Here is a 24,209-nt window from a genome sequence, read left to right as displayed (position 1 = left end):
ATGAAAAAGAAGAAGAAAAAGAAAAATATAGGAACTGATGAATATCAAACTGCTTTTCTGGACTTTCCAGACCTTCAAACCTTAAAATAAAAGGATTTAAAAAATAATAATAATAATAATCAGTCTTTGTTCTTTTATTCTTCTTATAAGGTCGAATTGCTTTGATCAGTTTATACCTTGATTTTCAAACTCAAATAATGTTCTATCATTTCCACAATCTGAACATCATGACAACATTAGAAGATCAAATGTTTGTGGAGATCTCTTTTTTTCCCACATTGTGTTATAACGAGCTCCAGTCTTCTGGGAAGATGTTCCACTACGTTTTGTGGAGATTCATTCAGCTGTAATGGTGTTCGTAAAGTCAGGTCATGATGTCGGTGAGGAAGTGAGGAGGTCTGGAGTGCAGTCAGTGTTCACATTGATTGTCCAACAAGGTTGAGATCAGAGCTCTAAAGCAGGTGACTCAAGATCTTCCAAACCATGGCTTTGTAGACAGTCGTCATGCTGGAACAGGTTTGGATATTCTAGTTCGAGGGAAGGAAAACTTTCATGCTGCATCCAAAGACGTCCTACACAAATGTGTGCCTCCAACAGTTTGGAGAAGAACCCCATCAAGTGTCCTAATACTTTAAACTTTCTGATGGTAATGATTTTTTTCCACTTATCACTATAATTTCACAAGATATTCCAAAATCGTGCAGAAGTTCCTCTGATCCTGCTCTAACACACCTGAGGCTCCTCATTATCTAATTAAGACGTCAGGTGATGAAGCTGAAGCTGCTCGAGGAGACCAGCAGAAGATCATAATTAAAGTGTGAGGGAGACTCAAACAGCTTCAGTATTTCAGTAGTTGTGATCAATCCACTGGTTCTAAACTTGAGATTGTTGATAATTTCTTTGTGATTGATGAAGTGGAGGTTATGGAGGAGGTCTTGTTTTCTTCAGGCTGCTGTCAGCTCTCTCTGAGGAACATCCTGTGTGTGCACGAGCAGCCAGTGTGTGAGGAGCAGGCCTGGGCGCTCTGCTATCAGCTCTGCTCACTGCTCCACAGGAAACTTCAACTCAATGATGGACAGAGTTACAGCTCGTGGAAGAGCTTCAGGCTCCCAGGACCTGAGGGGATTTTTCTCTCTCCGGATGGCAACATTTCTTTGAGAATGGAGCACAGCAAAGCGGGTATGAGTTCCAGATTTCTACCTCCTCTCAGGAAAGTACATGTGAAGCCTATGAAGTTGTGTGAAAAGCTTAACCTTTTGGGTCCTGATATTTTTTAATGTTCTAGTAGGGGGTCTTCAAAGTTTTTCAAGGGCCCCTTAGGTGATGTAGACATGGGACACTGACCCCTGATACATATTAGGGGTCCTTACATTTTCCTGTTACTATTATATTTTTTTCATAAACATCAGCTTAATTAAACTTTAATGTAATAATTATACTTATAAAAAAAATGTTCTTTAAGGTTTACACATTTACATTTACACTTACACTGGAGACTCCTTCCATGAAGATTGTATCTCCAAAAATTTTACTTTAATTTTTGATCAGTTAATATAATGTATTCTGTGCACTTCCTAAATGTGCTGTTACCATGGAAACGATTCAGGATTCAGGGTAAGAACCACTGTTCCAGCACGTTTGGTGGATATTAAATTTCTGATTCCACAATGAGTCCCCATTTGCCGTTATAATAAGCTCCACTCTGCTGGGAAGATGTTCCACTGGCCACCAGGGTGTTCGTAAAGTCAGGTCCTGATGTAGGTGAGGTGAGGAGGCCTGGGATGCAGTCAGCATGAACACTTCATGATTCATGTCGTGTGTGTGCTAAAAATATACATTTTGGTTTTTGTCTCCACATCTCTTACTTCACTGTTTCCCCTCCTGGTGACTGTTTCTCGTCTCTGAACAGAACACCAGTTTGTAATCGAGACTGAGGCTCAGGTAAGCATCAGGTTTAACCTCATAAATATTAGCTGTGTGTCTGAAACACTTAGGATGAGCAGTGTGTTTGTAGACGTTGGACTACATTGGACGTCTGATGTATTCGTGCCTGGACTGGGGCCTCGGTGCAGACGTAGAGCGAGAGCTAGATGAGACCCTGGAGCTGCTGGTGGATCAGATGACCAAGGTGGACATCAGACTGGGTTCTGAACGCTGTCTCCAGCCCATATGCACCGTCTCCGAGGTCCTGCAGGTAGAGGTTTCACCACCTTGTCCGCTTTTAAACCTTTTTTTTTTTTTTTTCTCTCTTAAAGGTCTTTCGATCCTATGTTTGGTGATTGTTGGCTGTTGAGTGGTTCACAGTCCCAAAACTTTTGTTTCTGAAGTCTGTATGATGTCATTTGTGTCTCCTGATATTTGAGGTACAGCAGTGTGATCCAGTTGCTCACACAGTAACGTTAGTTTGATGAAACATTCTTGGTCCTGGTGCAGGTTTGTGAAGAGCGTCTCTATAACTCGAGTCAGGCCGCTCAGCATTACAGGAGTGTGTGCGCTACGCTTTACTCGCACACCATCGAGCTGTGCAACTATCTGCAGATCATCCAGCAAACCCAGGAGGTGAGAAACACATGGCTAAACATTTTCTCTCTGTGTGATAAAAATCTGTGTCTATTGATCCTGTCTGTCTTGTTTCAGGCTTCTGTCTGTTTCTATCTATTAATTCACCTGTCATTGTCTGTCTCTTGTTTTGTTTATCGTCTGTCTCCTGGTTTCTCAGTCTGTCTCCTGGTTTGCCCATCTGTCTATGTCTGTCTCTTGATTTGTCTCTTGTTTCAAGAGACAAATTTGGCTTGCCTGTCTGTCTCTCGGTCTGTCCCATCTGCCCATCTCTGTCTCTCTGTTTCTTTGTCAGACAAATGGGCAAAACAAGGCACCTATTTGTTTTGGTTTTTCAGTCTGTCTCCTGGTTTCTCAGTCTTGTTTCAAGAGACAGATTTGGCTTGCCCATCCGTCTCTCTCTGTCCCAACTGCCCGTCTCTGTCTCTTTGTTGGTTTGTCAGACAGATGGGGAAAAACAAGACACCTATGTTTTGGTTTTTCAGTCTGTCTGTCTCTCAATATTTTAAATATACATTTTTGAATCTTCTTTAATGGAACTTGTATTTGATTTACAAAATCAGCAATAAGAATCTGAGCGCATGTATCGTCAGAATCGCCCAGATCTGATCATTTGTTCTGTGTATTAATGTGATCAATTTACTTATTTATTTTTAATTATCTTTTTTTAAGAGTCTGCAGAATCTGATCATGGAATCGGAGAACAGTCTGGTGCCGGATCTGACGACTAACTGGGTGAGGAACACAAAAATCCATTTCTTTTTCTGAACATCTGATTTAAAGTCTGAGCGCTTTGCTCCAGGAATTGTCTCTCTGCATCACTGTACTGTGTTCAACATCATGCAGGGGTTCACCTGGAAGCACCTGATGGATGAGTTGAGCAGAGGAGTCGTCCTTCATCCTCCCAGAAACAAACTGAACCCCGGTGTGTCTCTGCCGGTCGACTCGTCTCCTTTCAGCCAACTCCTGCAAGACATCCAGCTCCGACGCTACACACTGCGCAAAGTCAAGGTCCTGATGAACAGTTTGGTTCCTTGTCGATGAGCATCGTGTGTGTGGTTCTCTTCTAAATTGCAATTTTTAGAGTAACTGAGATCATTTGCACGTATGAAGCCTCCACTTGAATCCTCTGCTTGTATTCCTTCATATCTATTGTTCCACACAATGGTGCTTGAAGGTTTGTGAACCCAAGCCATGACCATCAACAGTTACCAGAAAGGTTTTCTCCAGTTATTGTGGTGATGTGAAGAACACTGATCTTCATCATGTTGGTCTGTAGAATATAATAGACAGCAACTGAATCTCCAAAACTGCAGCTCTTGTGAGATGTTCCTGGTCTGCAGTGGTCAGTGTCTATCAAAAGTGCTCCATGGAAGGAACCATGGTGACATGGTCGTGGGCGGCTGAGGCTCATTGATACACGTGGGGAGCGAAGGCTGGTCCATGTGGTCCGATCCAACAGAACTTCTGAAGAAGTTCATGGTGGTGTTGATCTACAAGTCATGACTGTTTTAGCAGTGAAACGGGGACCAACACAATATTAGAAAGGTGGTCATAATGTTCTGGCTGATCGGTGTATATATTAGTGAGGGGAAAGAAATCTAACCCTACCGCTCCCATGTTGGATTTTGAGTTCCCAAGAATAACATCTGGTCCACCTTTTGCCTCCAGGTAATTAGTGAAGGTCCTCAGATCCTGGAGAATTAAGAGTTTATTCCTCACTAGTGCTGGTAAGGCTTTAGACTCTGAATTGTCTCTCTGAAGGTGACAAGGTTAAATCTCAGCACCACCAAGCTGGGCCCTTGAACAGGGCACTTGATCAAGGCCCTTATCCCTCAATTATTTAGTTGTTCTGGAGAAGAGCATCTGCCAAATGGCATAGATGAAATTGAAAATGTAATAAGTTTGTTGTGAAAGAATTACAAATTTAGAATTTTGCAATTGAAGAAAAAATCCATTATTTAAAAAGGAAAAAAAAAACTAATTTACATTAGAATTGTTTGAAGAAGAAGGCGGAGATCCAGGACCTGGTATCGGTTTTGGGTTTATACCCGAAAAAAACAATAGTCTGATGGGAGAAAACGTATCGGATATCTGATGCTGTAACACAAACAAAAAAAGCAGAATTTTATTTGTAAATGTATTTTTGTTGCTGGAATTTTCACCTGAAGACTGATTTTAATTTGTACTACTGTGTGTGTGTGTGTGTGTGTGTGTGTGTGTGTGTGTGAAATCACATTAGCTGTAATTTCAAGTCTTTGTTTCCTGTTGATTTATACACTTTATTTCACTCTGTACACATTGATGATGTTTTGATGTAAAGGTGTTGAACGCTGGTGGAGATCGAGGAGCTGATCCTCATCAAGCGCTGCTGGACGTCATTCGCTCGGGTCCGAAACTGCGTCCGGTCCGTTTCTCTTCTGATTGTTTTTAGAAATCGTTCAGCACTGATATGGTGTATGGCCAAAAGTATTGGGACACCTGCCATTTTCAGTCTCATGTGCTTCTTCCCAAAACTTGAAGGCACACAATTGTATAGGATACAAACCATGACTCCAGCTCCATGAAGATCTGCTTTACATGAGTTAGATGATGTGGAAGATCTCCTGCTATAAAGCTCTAACCCTGATGGGATGAATGTGAACGCTGTTCAGTATCTGACTTTACTAACACGATTATGGCTGAAGGTAACGTTACAAAAAACTAGTGGAACATCTTCCCAGGAGAGTGGAGCTCATTATAAAAGCAAATAGAGACTAAATGTTGAATTATGTTCAGGTGTCCACAAACTTTTGGCCATATAATGTATATTCAGCATTTTATCCTTACATGTGTGTGTTTAATTATTCTTGTGTGGTCTCTATGTGGTGGAAAACTGGATGAAGTGTCTCCCTGTTGTTCAGGTCTCGGAGAGAAAAATTAACCCGAGAATCCAGAACCTGAAACACGAGGTCAGTCTGCATGAACTGCTGATGCAGGAAATCAGATCCACTGACCCGCTGAAGCTCCTGTCCTCCTGTCAAAGCAGACTCCTGAGAAAAGGTAGCGTGTGTCCTTGTGCTTCGTTCAGTTTGAGCTCAAAACTCAGAATTTTGGGCATCTGAATGCCTGGTAGGAAATTCAGGCCCAGGTTTAGCAAGTGAGCTCAAGTCAGCGTGGCTGCTCACAGGGTGGACTGTAAACTTTAGAAAGTATTTGCATGAGAACCACCAAGTTGGTTGAGGTTTGAGGTGATGGAGACTTTTTCTGTTTCGAAGAAACTACTTTATCTACATTTCCACACCATCGCCTTCAAAATAGTCCCCATGCACAGCAATACAGTGCCCCCAGTGGTCATCTTAAGGAAGAGGCTGAAGTCTGCAGGAGCCAAATCTGGCGAGTAGGGAAGTGATATCAGGATGTTTCTGGTGAGAAACTCGCGTGTGAGGAGGGCTTGGTGACGGAGGCACCATTTGCACAGCTCCTGACAACCTCTTTTGGCGCACTGACCTTTAGAGGTCGGTGCTCCCTGTGACTGTGTGCAGCCTTTTGCTGCCATCTGTTGGCGTGTTACAAAAGTAGTCCTGAGACCTAGATACCAGCTGGTACATTTAAAGCATTTGAAAGACACTTATCCAGAGTGACTTAAAATCAAGCAGTTGAGGGTTAAGGGCCTTGCTCAAGGGCCCAGCAGTGGCAGCTAGGTGGTGTTGGGATTTGAACTTGTGCTCACCTGATCCAAAGTCTAATTCCTTAACCACTGTAATACCACCTCCCGTACTTTTAGTATTTAGAGTGATGTGATTTGGTTATGACTTTCCACTTCCCAGTTAAACGCAGCTTAATTTATTTATTTTAATTTTTTTTTACAAGACCTGCATTTAATTAGGACTGATACATTTTAAGCCATTTTTTGGCTCTGCAGATAAGGTAATCGGATCTTCATCTCTTGTGGTGGAAGACAGAACGTCTCCAGTGAAAGCCCTGAAGTGCCTCGAAGACTCTTCCTCCTTTCTGAATGAAGTACAAAGCTCGGGCCAGCAGGGGGCGCAGTGCAGAGTAAGTGTAGTGTAGAACACTTCTTTAATATTTAACATTTTTCATATTTATTCCTGTTAACTCTGTGTATTGTGTTCAACCAGGACATGTGTAAAAGCAGTTCTCCACCACAGGAACACAGTTACACCGGTAAGGATTTAATTTTATTCCAAATGAATTCTTTATTACTTACTGCAAAAGAGGATCGCCACAATGTCCGTGATCCTAAAGACTAACTGATCGTGCTGTGATGTTCTTCAGCCGATTCATCCATGAAGAATCTGAGCTTTTCTCCGGCTATCTCCTCCACACCACTGAGCTTGTTGGGAGAGTGCAGGATTCCCCGAGCGAAACGGCGTGCATGCTCCTTACCCAGCAATCTGGAGGTCCGAGAGCTAGTAAGTGAAAAAGGATTGTGCCTGTTTCTAATAATTTGGGAAGATCTTCGAGCACTGTGTGTGTGTGTGTGTGTGTGTGTGTGTGTGTGTGTGTGTGTGTGTGTGTGTGTGTGTGTGTGTGTTCTAAAAGGCAATGAAGAGCAAAGTTTCTGTTCCCAATACAATCGATGATGTTGTCAAAAAACACTACAGGACCGAGGGGACGTCATCAGATGATGCACACGAGAACTGGAGGGTGAGTAGTTGGTTCGGGGGGATCGCTTAAAATTGAGAGTGCATAATTTTAGCCCTTTAGTTCATATTTACGCTGTTTATCTGTTTGGTCGATGAACACGTGGTAGAGCCAAGTCCCTTCTTCGTTGACGTGAAGCACTTTGAAAATCCGAACTGAACATGTTGAATGAAAAGATGGCGGACGGACGGGTGGGCGGACGCTCAGACGGACGGGCGGACAGACACGGAGGCCGTGATTGTTGTTGTTTAGTGTTAATTGAACTTTCTACCTTCTAATTCACATTATACTGCATTGTTTTAATATTGATTCGTATAATTGGGGGGGGAATTTGACAGGAGTCGTCGAATACCTACGGCACATGACTGATATTAACGCTAAGTAGCCACTGTTCACTTGGCCAAAGCAACGATGTGGCCTTTTATAACACAAAGGCCTTGGGGTGTTTTCTTTTCTTTCTCATCCACAGGTTTGTTCATGCTGTGCGAAGAGAAGTTTATATTTCACCTGGCACAACTTCTGTTCCCTGTGCAATCGGTACGTTTTGACCGTTCTGATATGTCACCTAGCCTGGCTAACCGGTTCTGTGTGGGTTCTAATGGTGTTAATGATGTCTTTTGTCTTCTCTTGTCAGGGTTGTGTGTCCAGAGTGTTGCTTCGAGGTAAGTTTTTATGCATTGGGGTAATAAGAAATTTTCATCTTTCCCTTAATGTAACTTTGTGCTTTAGTATTGTTTACCGAGGAGACTTTTACTACGTATGTTTTAAACAATAACGGCTTCATGCTCCTGAGGTCATTACGTGAGATGTTCGGCATGCAACATATTAATCAGATCATCCATGGTCTAGCCTGGCAGATGGAGAACATCAGGTGTACTAATACTTTTGACGATATTGTGTATTAACTTGATTTTTTTTATTTCCTCCCATGCCAAAGCTGCGTCTACCTTTCAAATGGTGCATCAACCTGCCTGTAAGCTTCTTCAAGATGATCATTTTGAAAAAAGAATCCGAGGAAAGTCAGAGAAATTTCTGGAACGAGCGCTGGTCGTGGGATCCATCCAGGTGAGTGACTGATCCCTTACAAATGGCATGAATTGGATCTGTGGCTTTGGCCACACCGGCGTGATGAGTGAAGGTCAATTTTGTGGTGTTCAGGGTTCCTCTGGTCCTGACGTCACCTCGTGTCTCTGGTTCTCATGCTCCTCACGCTTTGGCTATGAGAGACTGGCATTTCCAGGACATGTGTGTCAGATGTCAGGAGCTCCTTCTGGAGGCCTGCAGCTCTCTGGCGCCACCTTTCACCATTAAAGCTCCTCGAGAAATATAAACTCGGACACTCTTTCTTGCGTCCACCTTCTGTTCGAGCTTTTTATTCGTTTCTGATCGAACAAAGTTACGAACGCGGGACGCTGTGTCACATTCGTCGGCTGTTGTGCGTTTGTGGGTGATTTATTTATTTATTTATTTTCCTCTTTTCCACATCCCATGTTTTAATTAAGGTGCTTTTAAGCCCCCTTCAGCACTGTTCCTTCTGACACCAGTCACTGTAGAGGTGTGTGTCTTGTTGCGTTGGCTTGTTTGTTTGTTTATTTGTTTATTTGTTTATTTATTTCGGGCTGCTAGAGCACAACGGCATTCGGTATCAAGTGTCCTCGTTGTTTAGAATATTAGCTTTTTTATTATTTTAAATCTCAGAATGGAAATAAATACTTGATTTTTTTCGTATTTGATCGTGTTCCTGTGTTTTTTGGGGGTGGGGGTAAAAAATAAAAATAAAAACTAACAACCAGTATGGATTAAGTTTAGTTTGTTAATTTAGAGAAATAGGAGGAAATTGGATCTGTTCCTTTACATCCAGGTCTTCAGTGAGTTTTTGGGATTCTGTGGAGGTTCCTGTCCTTCAGTGAAGAGGAAAACTTATAGTGGGGGCTGTTTTTTAGAAAATATGCTTCTCTTGTAAGCTCCTTTCTCGCCTACATTAAGTGACCAGACGAGGAGAGAATTCTTGATCACTGACTGCTTGTGCCCTCAGGGTTGGTGACTTCATGTCAGGATTTTCTCCTTTTCAAGAGAAATTCTTGAAGCTGGACATAAAACGCTAAAGAATCCATAGCGCTAGCGTTAGCTGCTAGTCACTTTGGCAAACTTGCGGTCTGCCATTTAATATGTTCCTGAGGGATTTAACCATGTTCAGCACCTTTTATAAAAGAAAGTCATTTGACACACGTGCACAGTACTAAAGAACTTCTGTAAGAATAAGTGTTTTTGGCTGCTCCTCTTGGTGGTCTCCACAGTGGATCCTGTCTCCATACCCCCCTGTCCTCTACATCTGCCTCTTTTACACCAACTACCTGCATGTCTTCCCTCACCACATCCATAAACCTCCTCCTTGGTCTTCCTCTTTTCATCCTTCCTGGTGTCTCCATCCTCAGCATTCTCCTACCGATATACCCCATGCACAACACATCCTACAGACCACCATCCGATGCTGTCTAGCTACACTGTCCCCTGCCAACACCTTAGTCTCCAATCTCCTTCAGGTTTCATCTCCTACATAGAACATAATCCACCATAATCCACCTTTCTCCATTCTTATACGTCACCCTGTGATCCTCCTTCTTCTTAAAATACGTGTTCACCGCTGCCATTTCCATCCTTTTAGCAAAATCTACCACCATCTGCCCTTCCACATTCCTCTCCTTAAAACCATACCTACCTTCACCTACATGCCCATTAAAGTCTCACCCAATCACCAATCTTTCATTCCTAGGTACACCTGCTACCACTTCTTCCAACTCACTCAAGAATCTTTCCTTCTCCTCCATCTCACAGCCAACCTGTGGAACATAAGCACTGATAAATATCACCCCTTCAACTTCCAGCTTCACGTTCATCACCCTATCAGAAACTCTCTTCACCTCCACTACACTCTTACTGTACTCTTCCTTCAGAATCCCCCCTACACCATTTCTCTTTCCATCCACACCATGATGGAACACCATCGCCACTGTCAAACATGGATGAGGAAACCTTCTGCTTTGGGGCTGTTTCTCTGCTCAGGGTACAGGAAGACTTCACCACGTGAACGGGGCCATGAACTGTAGAATCTTGGATGAGAACCTCCCGGTCTCTGTCAGAACACTGAAGATGGGTGGTGGACGGGTCTTCCAGCATGACTATGACCAAGACAACAATTTGATGGTCTTGAAACCCATTCCAGCCTTGCACAGGTCTACAATCTCATTCCTGAGGTCCTTTTGAAAGCTCTTTGGTCTTTTCCATGGTGGTGGAGAGGTTTGAATGGAAGAGGTTGATTCTGCGACTGGTGTCTTTTATACACGTACATTAAGGAGTTGATATTAGGAGAACTTTCTTAAAGGAACAGGACTAATTTGGGTCTGTGGGAGTAGAGATTATTTTAGGGATTTTCAGGGCACCTAATGGCAAATGCCATAAATGTAATCAGTATTTCTGTTGGATTTCCAACTGATTGAGTGCTTTAAAGCTTTACGGTATAGATTTTATTTTATTTTGAGACTTGGTACTGTCTTGTGTTGGACCTTTTTAAGGGTTCTTTTAAAAGATTATGGATGTGACTTCCTGTTCTACATGATGTATAAAACTTTCTTCCTTTTTTTAGGGTTTCTAAATGGAAGCATTCACAAATCCTGAATTATTTGTCAAATTTTTCATGATTTTATTCAATAAAAAAAGCTTTTCTTCATAATTGGGTTCTGTGGGCAACCTTTTTTAAGGGTTTCTAGAGAAGGTCAACCAAAGAACCATTGAAGAACCTGGCTGTAACACAAGTGCGGATCCCAACGACCATTTTGTTCATAAAGTGTAGATAAAGTTTGTACACCTATATCGGATTGTTGAACATATCATTCCAGATAAATTTTTCTCTTTACAGTTGATTACCAAAGTCTAGACACGAGAACTGAGATGCTCTTTTTTTGGACCATTGCTGTCAGAATATGATGTGAGGTAAATGTTTATGGGGTTATAGATGCTCTGGTGGTTGTGTGGTGTGTATATATTACAGCTCTCGCTCTGAAGTGTCATCGTTTCTATAAATGTTTATTCACAGAGGACTTGACCAAGAGGATCCTCCATGTAAATTTATTAAACAACCAGAGGTGTATCTGCACCTTTTTACAGTATTTTCTGACCTTTTCAGGAACAATGTGATGTTTTTTTCCATAGACTGTATTTATCTTTAATACAGAAAAGAAAAAATGAAAGTGTTGAAGGAAAGACCATTTACAAGTGAAAACAAATGCACAATTTCATGTCAGCTATAAAGAGAATTTTTTTTTTTATTATTATTTTTAAATGGATAAACGTTATTTTTGGTTAATAATTGTCTTGTAAGTGGAATGAAACGCTTTCGGATCAACCGTTTTGGGGGAAATAATCCATTCCAGGATGCTAACAGCGAGTTCTCACACCACCGTGGGGTTTTCATTACGTTTCTATAACAGCAAGACTTTATTTTTACCCCCTGATATTGATGGAAGGAACCACTTTTTATTTTATTTTATTATTTTTTTAAAGCATTTATTTATTCCAGTATTGTGTTTAACTGTAGTGTATTTTATATATTAATTTACATGTATTTACATATTGTATTGTAATTGGGTGTACAGACAAATCTTTATGCAAATTTATTTCTTTTTTTTTTCTTTCTCGACTCAATCGAGTGTCAGATGCTGAAGATACTGAACTTGTGAAATGTGTTATAGTAGAAATGTTAAAACTCAAGAATCTTAGTGAAATTTTTTCCTCTGACTGCAAAGCGAGACCAAGACATTTAAGCATAATACAAGATGCTACACTAATTATATAACTGAAATACTTTAAATAAGAAGATTGAAGTGATGGAAAATTGTATTTCTGTAACCAGGTTTGTTTCATGTTTGCTTTGTGATGTTACTGTGGCTTCTTTAATCTTTGACCAGGTTTTAAATTTTGTTTTTTTTGCTTGCTTCAATTTTTTTTTTCTTTTTTTGAAGTGGTAGCGTATTGGTTAAGGCCCTTTACCCTATTTTCTTCTTCCTTTCTCTTTTTCTTAAACTGGCAACCCTCATGATGCAATTTCATAAAGAGTCTCTTCTTTTTGAATAATAAGGATCTATGTACAAGACTTATGCGGTAAAAGCTTTCTATTTGATCTACATTTTAAAACTATTTGCTATTTATTAAAGAATCTCAAATCATGTTTTTGTCAAGTGTTTTAATTTATAATGCAGTTTTTTAAATTTTTTATATTTTGCATATTGATACTTCCCCAGTATTCCGGCTGCTTCTTTCCTGTTGATTTATTTTTTTGCAATATTTATTTAATTACAATTAATCATTTTTATTAGCAATGCATTGTTATTGTGATTTCTGTGACCAGCTCATAGAAAGATTTAATCCTTGAATTCGTGTGTAACTATACCTAAAATATTTAATAATAGTACAATTCAGCTGTAGCTCTGGGTATTTGATCAGCTGACACTGTTGGGCCCTTGAGCAAGGCCCTTAACACTCAGCTTCCTAAAATCACTGGGATGTGAGTTTTACTCTGCTGTTATGTCCGGAATTTTTTTTCTTACTTTTCTGTTAATTTCTTTTTTTCCTTTAATATTTCAGGTTCTGTTTCTTCCATATTCATTTATTTATTTTTCATCTCGCTCTTTTTCACCTCACCAGGACTCGGAATCGTTTGTAAAGCTTCGACTCTTTCGAATCGAGCAGCTCCGCGCATGCGCAGAAGCACGTAAGCAGGACTTGGTCTCTGAGACTCGATTGCTCAAGTCTCAGTTCTGCCGAGCTTTTTTTCGATACCGGCATCTTTATTTTTCTCCCCTCTCTCTCGCTCCGTCTCGTTCTCCACCGTCTCACTCTTGTCTCGCTTTTTATCTCTAATCGATCTCTTCAAGAAATCACGTCACAATGACCGGAGATCACGGACACCACCAGGTATTTATTACAGATTCCTATGAAAGCTGAAGTAAACCCCAGTGTGTGTAGCAGTGTGTTCTTTATTTCCCTTTTTCCTCGGAGAGCAGGGCCTGAAAATCTCGAATTAAAGCGCTTTAATCGCAATCTAATCCTGTAATGTTGTGTATGAATGTACCGGGGATGTTTAAAAGCTCAACCCGGCTTGAGGTGAAGCGAATCCATGTTGTAGGTGACATTTTTTTGTGTCTTCTGTGTGCTAATGAGGAGATGAAGGAGGAAAAAAAACTGATATTTAACTTATGAACTGTGTTTGCAGGTGGAGTCTGGAGCTCGACTAAACGGTGAGTGTGAAATGAGAGCAGAAATCGGTTTCAACGCCGGTTTCAGGCTCGTTTTCTGCCCGTGTTTCTGTGAAGCGAAGCGGCGAGACTGTTAGTTTTTCGAGAAGCGAAATGGCGTCCCAGAGACTAAGTCCCCTCACCCTCACTCTCAGCCGCCTATTGTTCAAAACGACGCCTCAAAAACACACTTTGTCCAAGTGATTTCGAACATTTTCTCGGATATTTGGACACATCCGTAGGTGGTTTTTGCAATCCTGGTTGTTCATGGCTGAAGCGACGCCTCCAAAGGGCCTTAATTCGGGGTTAAAAGTGGCAAATTGGGGGTTGAGGACTTAGTCTCTGCGCCATTTTCTTTTCCTTTCCACGAGCCGCGTCTCAAACCGCGTGCTCCGGTACTACATAGTGCGCTACACGTTTGGGCACCAACCCGCCCAGGGTGGATTTTTTTAATCAAAAAATGAGACACCATTCAATTTTTATGAATTTTAAAATAAATGTTTGGCACTAATCCGATTCACGGTGTTAAACACTAAACAATAGCCCACCTTAGTGACTGTAGGCGGCCTGCTATGTAGGGGAGATGAGCCTGATTTGGGACACGGCCGCTCAGCAGTGTTATGGAGGCGCTGCAGGGGGAAATGGCTTTTTAAATGTCTGTCCTTTAATAAACATTATATCCTTTTTATTTATATTTACTTTATCTAACTACAACAGTTTAACTAATCTGGTTTGTTTGTGTACACACACATTCTGCTCTCTCTGTTTTTTCACCTTTATTTAACTCTGGAGTAGATTTTCTTGAACCAGGGCCTGTGTGTAAAAATTCATTATTGTCTTTATTTTTCTTTGTTTTTGTCACATTTTTCATTTTGTTTTTATCTTTCAGCAAAATGTATAGTCCAAGAGAATTACTGAGAGAATCCCCCCCAAAAAATTGAAAGGTTTTATGTAATAAAAAAAAGTTGGACATTTTTTGGCTGGAGATTTTATCCAAAATTAACTTCAGACATAAAAAAAAAAATCGTACCCCAGAAACTTTTATTTATCTCTTTTTCTATGGGCGATTATCGGTTTTACACGACTTCCCAGGTTTACGGTACGCAAAAAAACAACACGGGATGTGTTTTTCCATCTAGAACTTCGCTACTTCTCGAGCGTATAAACGCTACGTTGTGTGTGTTATGAGGCAAATTAAACAACTTTCGACCTTGAGTGAAGACACGGACGTCTGTAGTCGTATCTCATGAACACACTGTCTTTTTGTTTAGTTTTATTCCTCTTCTTTTTTCCCTTCGGGTTTAGATGAAGGAAGTGTTGGACGAGTCTCGTCGTGTCTCGTCCCAGGAAGCAGGTGCCAATACTTTTAATCTTCAACCGGAAGAAGCGTCTGAGCTTGAACGCAGGCGTCGTCTGGTTCGAGTCCGTCTTTAGACGTCCGTCCGTTCTTATCCGTGAAGTTTAAAAGTATTGGCACCCTGCGTGGAGTCGTGTTAATGGTAAACGTATTGAACGAGACGGAGACTGAGACGGTTCAGTCGGCGTTCACGTTCACTCCAAATGATGGTCAATAGATTTTCTCATAGCAACAGATCCTCCACATCTTCCAGCCCATGGAAAGCAGATCTTTCTGGTGTGGAAAGCTTTTTATAGGCGTTCGGTACAATTGCGTACCTCCAAATTTGAACAGTTTAAAGGGAAAACCACATCAGGCTGGAAAAAGACGTGTCCCAATAATTCAATTCAATCTGAAGGCAAATACAGAAAGAAACAAGAAACAGTAAAAAAAAAAAAAAACGAGGTGAAGAACGTGAGTTTCAGCCCTCGAGCAGCTCTTTAGGTTCACCAATCAAGAAACTCTGATGTCGCTTTATTCGCGTTTAGGATTGTGTTTATCTGCACACACACTCTGTTGTTAAAACACTAAGTGGGTCTGCTGCTCTCATGGTCCAGGGTGATAAGACGTAGATAAAGCTTTTGTGAGGAAACTAAAGTGCAGTTAGATGTCCAGACATTGGGTTCCTCCCTCCGCCAAACATTAGAGGAACATCACAGAATAAATTCCATCATCTCAGAAGCTACGAGGTGAATTAGCGAATATTGATCAGCCAATCAGAATGCAGACTTCGACAGCACGATGGTGTAATCAACTCGATTTTAGTTTATATTAATATAAAGATTACGTGAGATCACAAATCGCACTATTTGGTGTTTAAGGATCCCTGATTTAAAGATTCTTTATCTTTAATCTAGTTTATATTGTTTTTCACCACCAAGAAGAAGCCTTTAGGCACGTAATTCATACTACTGCTACCCACTTACCTGTTACTCCTAATGTAATCTTTTAGTTTATTACATGTTCATGTTGATTCCTTCAGTACTACTTTTACTACTTGGGGAACCAGTTCTTCTTTTTGTGCCTCACAATTTCATCAGTATTAATAATAATATTACTGATGAGAATCTGTTACTTATATTATTACCATTATTACTCACCATCATCTTCTGTTCTACTGTTTATTCATCACACTCGAGTTCCTCTGTTGTCACTATTACAGTAATTTACCGTTTTTGGAATCTCGCGCATTGGTTTATCGCAGAAACTTATAGGGAGTTGTTTTTTACGTTGAAATAATGAAATCTATTAATAGAAAGTAAATGTTAATACAGGTCTGTGTTCATAAAATAGCGTTTTTGGGGGGAGATTAACGGGTGATTACCGTATTTTCTTAAATATAATTTTTTCGCCTGTTTCTACTGCCAGATTTGTATTTTACATGTACGGGGTTAATAATATTTATTACTTGGTTAAACAATTATGACTCGAAAGAACAATAATTTCATATTAACATTATTATGAACGAATCTGCTTCTTTTATTATTTGGCGTTTAGGATTTAATGCTCAGTATATTCAGGATTTATACTGTTAATATTATTATTGCTGTTCCTAATTTCATCTCTCTAGTCTTGTTTCTCTTCTGTAAACTACTTCCTGCATTAATACTCATTTGCATTTTTATGATTCGACACTTTTCACTTTGACATTTAGACATCTGTAGTTTAATAACTGGCTGTTTATGGTAGTCGTCTCGTTTTTGTACGTAACTGTAGTATTTAATACTGTAAATCACTACTGAGTTTATGGTTTGATTATTAACACTTATTACAACTTTTATAGTCAACTATAGAAACTAGACACTCTTTTTATTCCTGCTTTTAGAGCAGAGCTTCCCAAACGATTTCCTACGAAGTTAAAGTTGTCTATTCGATTTCGCCGTAGTTTTAAAATGAACAGAAGAAAAAATTATCTGTAATCATGCGGTTTTATTGATTTTATTTCCACTTTGAGTGCAACAGAAAAGAAAGGATCCCGTTTATCGTACAGCCGAGGTTCACGTCAACACGCATGAAGCTGGTCCTCAGCTAGCGAAACCCGAATCTCGATATTTACGTCTATAATCAGTTTACACTTCAAACTAAACCTTGATTTCCAAACGTTTAGCTGCTTGAAAATTAAAACAAGCAGCATTGATATTTTCCCATATCAATGCCACAGTGGACCAAATCACCAGTCATCCCACAGACCCATTTCTGCACTATAAAGTACTACTGGCATCAGCTAGTCTTAATACTAGTTCTAACTTAGTACTATTACTAGCTTCACTCTTACACTCGTGTTTTACTACTTCATCTTCAATCCTTCAACTCAACAGCTCAATACTGTAGTTCTTATTACTGCTCTTTATATACTAAATATCTGTTTATAATCATATTACACTAATCATTTCTATCATCTTCAGCGTTACTGTTCCGGTATAATATTTTCTACGTCTAGTGGTAATATCGTGATGTTGAAACGATACTATTGTATCACACTAAAGTCATTTCAATTTGAAGTCTGCGCCGTGTATTCCATCCCATAATACTACACTTTGGCCGTTGTAGTGCTGCTGATGCGTTTTTTTTTTTTTTTATTATTATTAAATTACTGTTGGTATTTCCGTACCGATAAAACCGAGATCTGACGTATTAATACTCGTTTTTATCACGTACACTGTAGTTTTGTGTGATACTTAAAACATTAAATGGCTTGTGTGAAATGTTACCAGTTACACTGCAGATACTCAATTAATGACATCATTTCTAGAGTAACTTCATTTTGGATCATTTTGATGAAAGTAGTAACTGTAAAATAGAAATAAATATGGAGCTAATTCGTTTATGCGGCAGTTTACACATGCAGTGGCGACTGCTGGGATTCAAACTTATGACCACCTGATCAGAAACCCGATGTCTTACCCGCGATGCTCCACTTCCGTTAGATTAGATTTCACACTGCTGCTACAGTAACGGTGCTGGGGGGATGTGAGCTCATGACCACCTGATCAGAATTCTCATTTATTGATCCACCATTTTTCTTAGTACGTTTTATTGCACGTTTTTATGTCCCCACTATGTATTGTTGCTATTTAAATTCCTACAAATGCTACAGCTAATGTTATTTCTCAGCATGCGCAAGATTATAATAACCGCTTCTACTTCATACATTACAGCTCCTGCTTTTTCACTGCTTCCTCTGTTAGTACTTTTGGAAGTTGTAGGACTCCTGATGTTTAATTGGTTATTGATCCATTCCTCCAGGTTCTCTTAGTACCGTATGATCTACGTGAGCTTATTACACGCTTGTAACACTTTTGTTGTTGAAGCCAAGTACAGTTACTTCTCAGACACCTGTGGTGGCTGTGGAAAGTGTGGAAACACCTGGTGCCTTATGGCTTTTGAGATGCAGGCGTGTTCCTTTAGGTTCTTTGCAACAAAGTCAGTAATCGTCAAAGAAAACATGAACGACTGAAAGTAAGTTCTGTGCACAAACAAGTCCAAATTTGACAGTAGAACTTGTGCGAGAGAACAGAAGAGATGTGATCAGACCCCCTCACCCCCACACTCGCACATGGAGGTGGAAGTTTATGGGTTTAGGGTTGTTTTGGAGCAGGGAAAGGAATCCTGAACCAACATGGCTCCCATTCCACACTTCAACACCATGAAGTTCTGTCTTCAGACGAAGCGCACGTCTGAGTTCTGTACGTGTTATTTAGAGAGAAAACAGACGTCTGGTTTGATATCTATCATGGAACCACCTGCCCAGTCACCACACCTCAATCCTACTGAACTGCTCTGAGATCAACAAGAAAATCTCCCACTAGTGAAGAACGTCTATGGCGAGTTTTTACAAGAAACACAGCGGAGAGTTTCAGCTGAACGTTTGGAGAAACGAAGTGTCCTGATGCGAGTGTGTGAAGGAAATGCAGTGTAACATCTGGACATTTAAAGATCTGTTTAGTCAAAAGGAACACGTGTCTCTCAAACGCCATAAAACACGACACACTTTTCACAGGAACTGTATGTTCATGTGTGTGTTTTGTTTTTATACGTGCCCTGCTGTAGTGCTGCTCGTTATTTATTGTGCATTACTTGTACGAGAGTTAGAAGGTTCATCTCCGACCGACTTAAAGAGGCAGACGTTAACGTTCTTCTCTAATTCCTCCTCCCCCTCCCTTCTCTTCCCCTGATCATCACAGATTCCCACAAACATAAAGACAAGCATAAAGACAAAGAGCACCGGCACAAAGACCACAAGAAAGACAAAGAGCGTGAGAAGTCCAAGTACACTAACAGGTAAAAAGATAAACGTTCACTCTTGATTTCCTTCTCTTTCATACACACTGTATCTGTTCTGTCTGGGGTTGATATTGGAAGGTCGAGTAAGTGTGTGTGTGTGTGTGTGTGTGTGTGTGTGTGTGTGTGTGTGTGTGTGTGTGTGTTGAGGTGTTTTTATTTTTTTAATTTTAATTTTTTTTTTTAATTATCAATGTCTCTAAGACCTATAAAATATTTTTATAATTTAAGTAAATTAATTTAAATATATATATTTATTTATTTATTCTATATTTTTCCCAATAAACTGCTGATGAGCTCCAATCTTGCAGACGGTGTATGTAAATGAAGGTGTAACGGTGCTTTATCCAGAGTATCTGAAGAAAAAGTGTTTACAATCAAACACTATTAAGAAGTCATTTCAACTTTAATATGAAACAGAATCGCTCACTGTTCCTAATATTGTGGCAAAGGGTAACATTGCGTTGCTTTGATCTTTCTTTCTCCCTCGGTGTGATACTGAAGTCCTCTTTGTCTGACACTGCTTTCAATTGCCCTCTTTATGGCCCTTTTCACTTCCCAGTGGCGGTTATTCATGGATCCCTCGACACGTCTGAACGTGACCCCGGAAGTGTCTGAGCGTCTCGTTTTTGTAGTTTTAATGAAAATGGTGGCCAGGAGTCAAAACAAGCGTGACTTTATCTGTGCAGGAAGATAAGAACAATAAGAGATAAGATCTTTATATTTTTAATACCTTGGGTTTTAGGTGTTTGTTATAATGAGCTCCAGTCTTCTGAGAAGATTTTGTGGAGATTTATTCAGCCACTATGGTGTTAACATCAGGTACTGATAAAGGTGAGGAGGCTCCTGGGGTGTGTAAGGATTTATAACAGGAGATCTTCCAAACCATGGAAAGCAGATCTTCATGGAGCTTTGTACACGGGTTTGGATCTCCTAGTTCAGTTGAAGGGGAATTTTCGGAAGGTTAGTGGTTAAGGACTTTGGATCTGAAGGTCATGAGTTCAAAGCCCAGCCACACTAAGATGCCACTTAACCCCATAGCTGCTCAGTTGTATGAATAAGGGCGTCTGCCAAATCCTGTGAATGTAAACACCATGCTAACATCAGGCGGTCTCCAAGTTTGCCGCATCATTTTGTTAAAGAGAGCATCAGGGTGGCCGTCCAAATACTTTCGACCTTACAGCAGTTGATCGATTGAAGTAATAAGTGATTTTAATAATAAAAAAAAACCCTGGGGTTCAACCTGAACTCAGAGGTGAGGCACGCCTAGCTTCCTGTCCAATCAGAGCGCAGTGTTCCTGGTCCTAGTTCATAATGATTGACGGGTGATGACTCCAGGGTGATGTGAAAAGGTCTGCACTCACTCGGAGTTGAAGAGCGGTGGAATTGTGGGGACATTCATGAGGAAACTTGTATTCGTTTAGCATATTGTTCACTGATCAGGGCTTGAATACAGTCTGAATTCATCTTCATGCTTCTTGAATTTGGACCCTCCACCATGACCTTGTGGATCTTTAGTGCTGATATGGAGAACGTTCTCAGGCTCCGAATTTGAAAACGGCGTAAAGAAAAAGGATCCGTGCCCACACTAGTTTTCAAACGATTCCCAAAAAGGCACTCATCCGCGTGTAAACGTCTGAAAGACGCACAAGACGCTTCGGTCTGCCTCGTTTCCGCCGCTTCGAAACGTCAATGCAACGTCGAGGAAAGTCATCAATCACAAACACATAATAAAAAAAACTACGTTTTCAAATGTATCTGCTTTGATGTGCATTTTCAAACGAAACAAAACAAACCGTTTTTGGCGTGGGCACGGTCTCGGCTGCAGCGAGTGCTTTGTGATCGGTATGACGAGCTTCAAGAGAGATCCGACAGAAAAACTGGACTGGACCACTGGTTCCTCAAACACGAGTAGAGAGAAATGTGTTGAGTATCCTTCCAGAAGGTAGCACGGACGTTCAGGAGCTGTGGGGTAGAAGCCTGCCGGCCACACCACCCTCAACATCCCTGAGAGCGGAGAAACGCCATCCTTCACCCGTACACGTTTATCAGAACGCTCTCAAAAACCAAGATCTGCTCCTTAAGAAAATCCTGCTCACACAAAAGACTTTGACGTCCACCTAGTTGTTGCTGTCCTGCTCACTCATCTCTCTGTTCTTCTGCCTCTCTCTCTCTCTCTCTCTCTCTCTCTCTCTCTCTCTCTCTCTTCCCCCCCCCCCCCACAGTGAGCACAGAGACTCGTCTGAGAAGAAGCACAAGGACCGCGAGAAAGAGCGAGTGAAACACGGGGAGGACAGTGCCGAGAGACACAAAGAAAAGAAGAGAGAAGAGAAGGTGCAGTCTTCCTTTCTTCCTCTTTTTACTTACACACACACACACACACACACACACACAGAGCGAGCGTGTCGCTCGGGGCCTAATGGAGATCAGGTTAACGTCTGGTATCGTGTTCCAGGACTGTTTTTAATATCTGGCTCAATCTGGACTCACCTGCTGTATGTATTTGATATTTATTAGTTCACATTAATTTCTCCTGCAGATTAAATCACACAGCTCTAATGGGAAGCATAAGCGTGAGAAGGAGAACGGCTACGTGAGGTATGTATTAATTACCAAGTAAATAAAATACTTTTTTAATTTTATTATTAATGTAATCAATCAAATTTGCACAGAATTTAATTGATAAAATAATGTAAATAAATAGAAATGTTTTGTTTACGTTTTTTAGACCCTATTTGGGTAATAAAGATGTTGTTTGTTTATTTATTAATATATTTTAAAGCATTAATTTCTAAAGAGATGTTCTACTTATTTCAGCGTAATTTAACTGTTACACACAATAGTTGTTTGTTTATTCCTGTAATTTATTCATTCATAAACGAACAGTTGCTTTGTTGTATAAAGAACACAGAAGAATCCGTATCGTAAAAAAAACGCGTTCACACACGTGCGCAGAACTCGAGCGTGTTTCAGGTAGGAATCGAGTGGAGATCTTTTAAAATGAATCTGAGAGTGGAGTTAAACAGCTCTTATTGATTTGGTTCCTGTGATTGAGGTGATGTTATAAAGGTTTTCTGTGATTGTACTGAAAAGGTGCTGAATTGAGGTCCGTATGGAGAATCTTCAGTGCAGCTTAAAGGCTCGTTTAGAAGACAGATATTATGAGGATATTAGATGTTGTATGTATCTTATGGCTACAATTCAGAGTCACAGAGTCTTTCACATGAACTGAGGTGATTAAGTGAAGAATCTTGTGATAAAAATGATCATAGGAACATTATAGTTATAATAAATTACTACTTTAGATACTTATGTACATTTGATGGAAAGAATTGTTTGTATTTTTACTCCAGTGAACGTTTAAAGGCTCTACTTTTACTCAACTACATGGTTTGTTTACTTCATCCACCACTGCTATGGTTGCAGAACATTTATTTAGAAATACCTGTGATCAATAGTCTGGACTCACACCTGAACTCCTTTCAGCCAATCACAATCCACTATTCACACTGACCTGTAATCCCTTTATTCCCCACTAGAGGGCTGCAGCCCTACACTTTGAGAACCACCGCTGTAGTGTGTGTCCGAGGGTTTCTTACATCACACACACGTTATATTCCTGTCAATTTTGTATTATCGCATATAAAATGGTGGTAATTTGTTGTTTGCTTCACACGCAGTCACATCAAAACAGAGGAGGACAACGGATACGGATATTCTCCGAAGCCGGAGAAGCCGATGAAGAGAGACAGGGATGAGGACGAGTGAGTGATCGATCGATGCTCTTAATGTTGTTGTTTTTTTTTTAAATCCCATCCCGCTGTAACTCCGCTATATGACCAAAAGTTTGTGGACACCCGAGTATGAGTGTGCGTTTCCTCTTGGACGTCCCCATTCAACATTTTAATCTCCATTTGTAAAGTCAGGTACTGATGGAGGTGAGGAGGTTCCTGGGGTACATTCACTCCAAAGGTTGATCATTAGGGTAGGAGCTCTATAGCAGGAGATGTTCCACTTCTTTCAACCCATGGAAAGCATATCTTCACGCTGGAACATAGTTTAATTGAAAGGGGATTCCAGAAGCTTGTTTTTGAGATTGTGTGGGAACCGTTTGAGGAGGAACCACACACACGTATGGGGGGGAAAAGTCGGGTGTCCCAATACTTTTGACCATGTAGTATATAGTGTAATGTATTAATGCTATTTGAAGTGAATTATTGAGTTATAATGTGTAGTTAATAGAGAAAATGTACATTATTTTATTTCTGGTCATGTTCTCCTGAATCAGACTCGAGTACAAACCCAAAAAGATCAAAGTGGAAAAGGAGAACAAGGTGAAAAAACGGAAGCAGGAGGAAGAGTTTGACTACTATGATGAGGTAAAGATTCAACACGTTGGTTTTTATAAAAATAAATAAATAAATAAATAAATAAAGCTGATCTTCGTCATCTCCTGACCCTTTCTTTATTTCTTTTTTTCTTTTTTGCAGGACGTAAAGCCGAAAAAGAAATCGAAAGGTAAGAAAGACGACTCGGCTGGAGGGGGGAAGAAGAAGGCCAAGAAGGAGCCGGAGGAGAAGTGGAAATGGTGAGGGAGGAACCAGAGTTCTTTGGGTTCTCGGGTCGCTGTAGCGGAAATCGGTAACGTTAAAGAACTGTCTTCCTTCTTCTTCTTTTCCTCTCAGGTGGGAGGAGGAGAGATGCACAGACGGCTCCAAATGGAGGTTTCTCGAGCACAAAGGTCCCGTTTTCGCTCCTCCATACGAGAGACTTCCGGAGAACGTTCGCTTTTATTACGACGGTGAGTAACGTACTGATGAAGGTGAGGAGGGTGAATAAGGTTTATAGCAGGAGATCTTTCACACCTTCTAATCCATGGGAAGCAGATCTATGTGCACAGGGGAATCACGTCATGCTGAAACGGGTTTGGATCTCAAAGTTCAAGAGTTAATTCTAGAGCATCTAAAAAATGTCCCAGACTATTGTGTTCCTCTGGTTTGTGGTAACAGTTTGGGGAAGAACCTAAGATGTCCCAA

The 24,209-nt window shown here is 40.5% G+C and overlaps 3 protein-coding genes across 4 annotated transcripts in view; all 3 read left to right on the top strand.

Annotated features, from left to right (window-relative positions):
• ncoa6 (nuclear receptor coactivator 6) overlaps nt 1-19,291 on the top strand; it is a 37,154-nt gene extending 17,863 nt beyond the window's left edge. Inside the window, exon 16 of the transcript XR_006928200.1 lies at nt 19,265-19,291. The gene's annotated coding sequence lies outside the window, so the exon portion shown is untranslated. The remainder of the gene's footprint in view (nt 1-19,264) is intronic.
• Nucleotides 794-8,934, top strand: zgc:114123 (uncharacterized protein LOC569174 homolog). Its single transcript, XM_046870206.1, has 16 exons — nt 794-1,179; nt 1,910-1,941; nt 2,015-2,194; nt 2,434-2,559; nt 3,232-3,294; nt 3,406-3,570; nt 4,883-4,966; nt 5,463-5,601; nt 6,464-6,597; nt 6,681-6,726; nt 6,838-6,974; nt 7,105-7,209; nt 7,676-7,743; nt 7,841-7,868; nt 8,144-8,271; nt 8,365-8,934. Exons 1-16 carry the CDS (start codon nt 924-926, stop codon nt 8,534-8,536), a joined length of 1,863 nt encoding a protein of 620 aa, XP_046726162.1. The 5' UTR covers nt 794-923; the 3' UTR covers nt 8,537-8,934.
• top1b (DNA topoisomerase Ib) overlaps nt 12,891-24,209 on the top strand; it is a 19,264-nt gene continuing 7,945 nt past the window's right edge. The window contains exons 1-9 of one of the 2 annotated variants that reach the window (XM_046870205.1): nt 12,891-13,176; nt 13,475-13,499; nt 19,077-19,173; nt 21,399-21,507; nt 21,713-21,771; nt 22,854-22,937; nt 23,462-23,552; nt 23,664-23,761; nt 23,859-23,974. In XM_046870205.1, the coding sequence (XP_046726161.1) occupies nt 13,150-13,176; nt 13,475-13,499; nt 19,077-19,173; nt 21,399-21,507; nt 21,713-21,771; nt 22,854-22,937; nt 23,462-23,552; nt 23,664-23,761; nt 23,859-23,974 (706 nt within the window). In that variant the 5' untranslated portion in view covers nt 12,891-13,149. Of the gene's footprint in view, nt 13,177-13,217; nt 13,384-13,474; nt 13,500-19,076; nt 19,174-21,398; nt 21,508-21,712; nt 21,772-22,853; nt 22,938-23,461; nt 23,553-23,663; nt 23,762-23,858; nt 23,975-24,209 lie in introns of those variants that run through there. The other variant, XM_046870204.1, reaches the window with a different exon arrangement.

This window comes from Silurus meridionalis, chromosome 16 (genome assembly GCF_014805685.1).
Source record: "Silurus meridionalis isolate SWU-2019-XX chromosome 16, ASM1480568v1, whole genome shotgun sequence".
Taxonomy (NCBI): Eukaryota; Metazoa; Chordata; class Actinopteri; order Siluriformes; family Siluridae; genus Silurus; species Silurus meridionalis.
Note: the sequence above shows the minus strand (reverse complement) of the source record. Positions and strands in the feature narration are given on the sequence as shown.

Coding starts and splice junctions, on each gene's coding strand:
- zgc:114123 (XM_046870206.1), top strand. CDS start 924: ATGGAGGAGGTCTTGTTTTCTTCAGGCTGCTGTCAGCTCTCTCTGAGG. Junction 6,598..6,680: donor AGCAGGGGGCGCAGTGCAGA/GTAAGTGTAGTG, acceptor GTGTTCAACCAG/GACATGTGTAAAAGCAGTTC. Junction 7,744..7,840: donor TTCTGTTCCCTGTGCAATCG/GTACGTTTTGAC, acceptor TTCTCTTGTCAG/GGTTGTGTGTCCAGAGTGTT.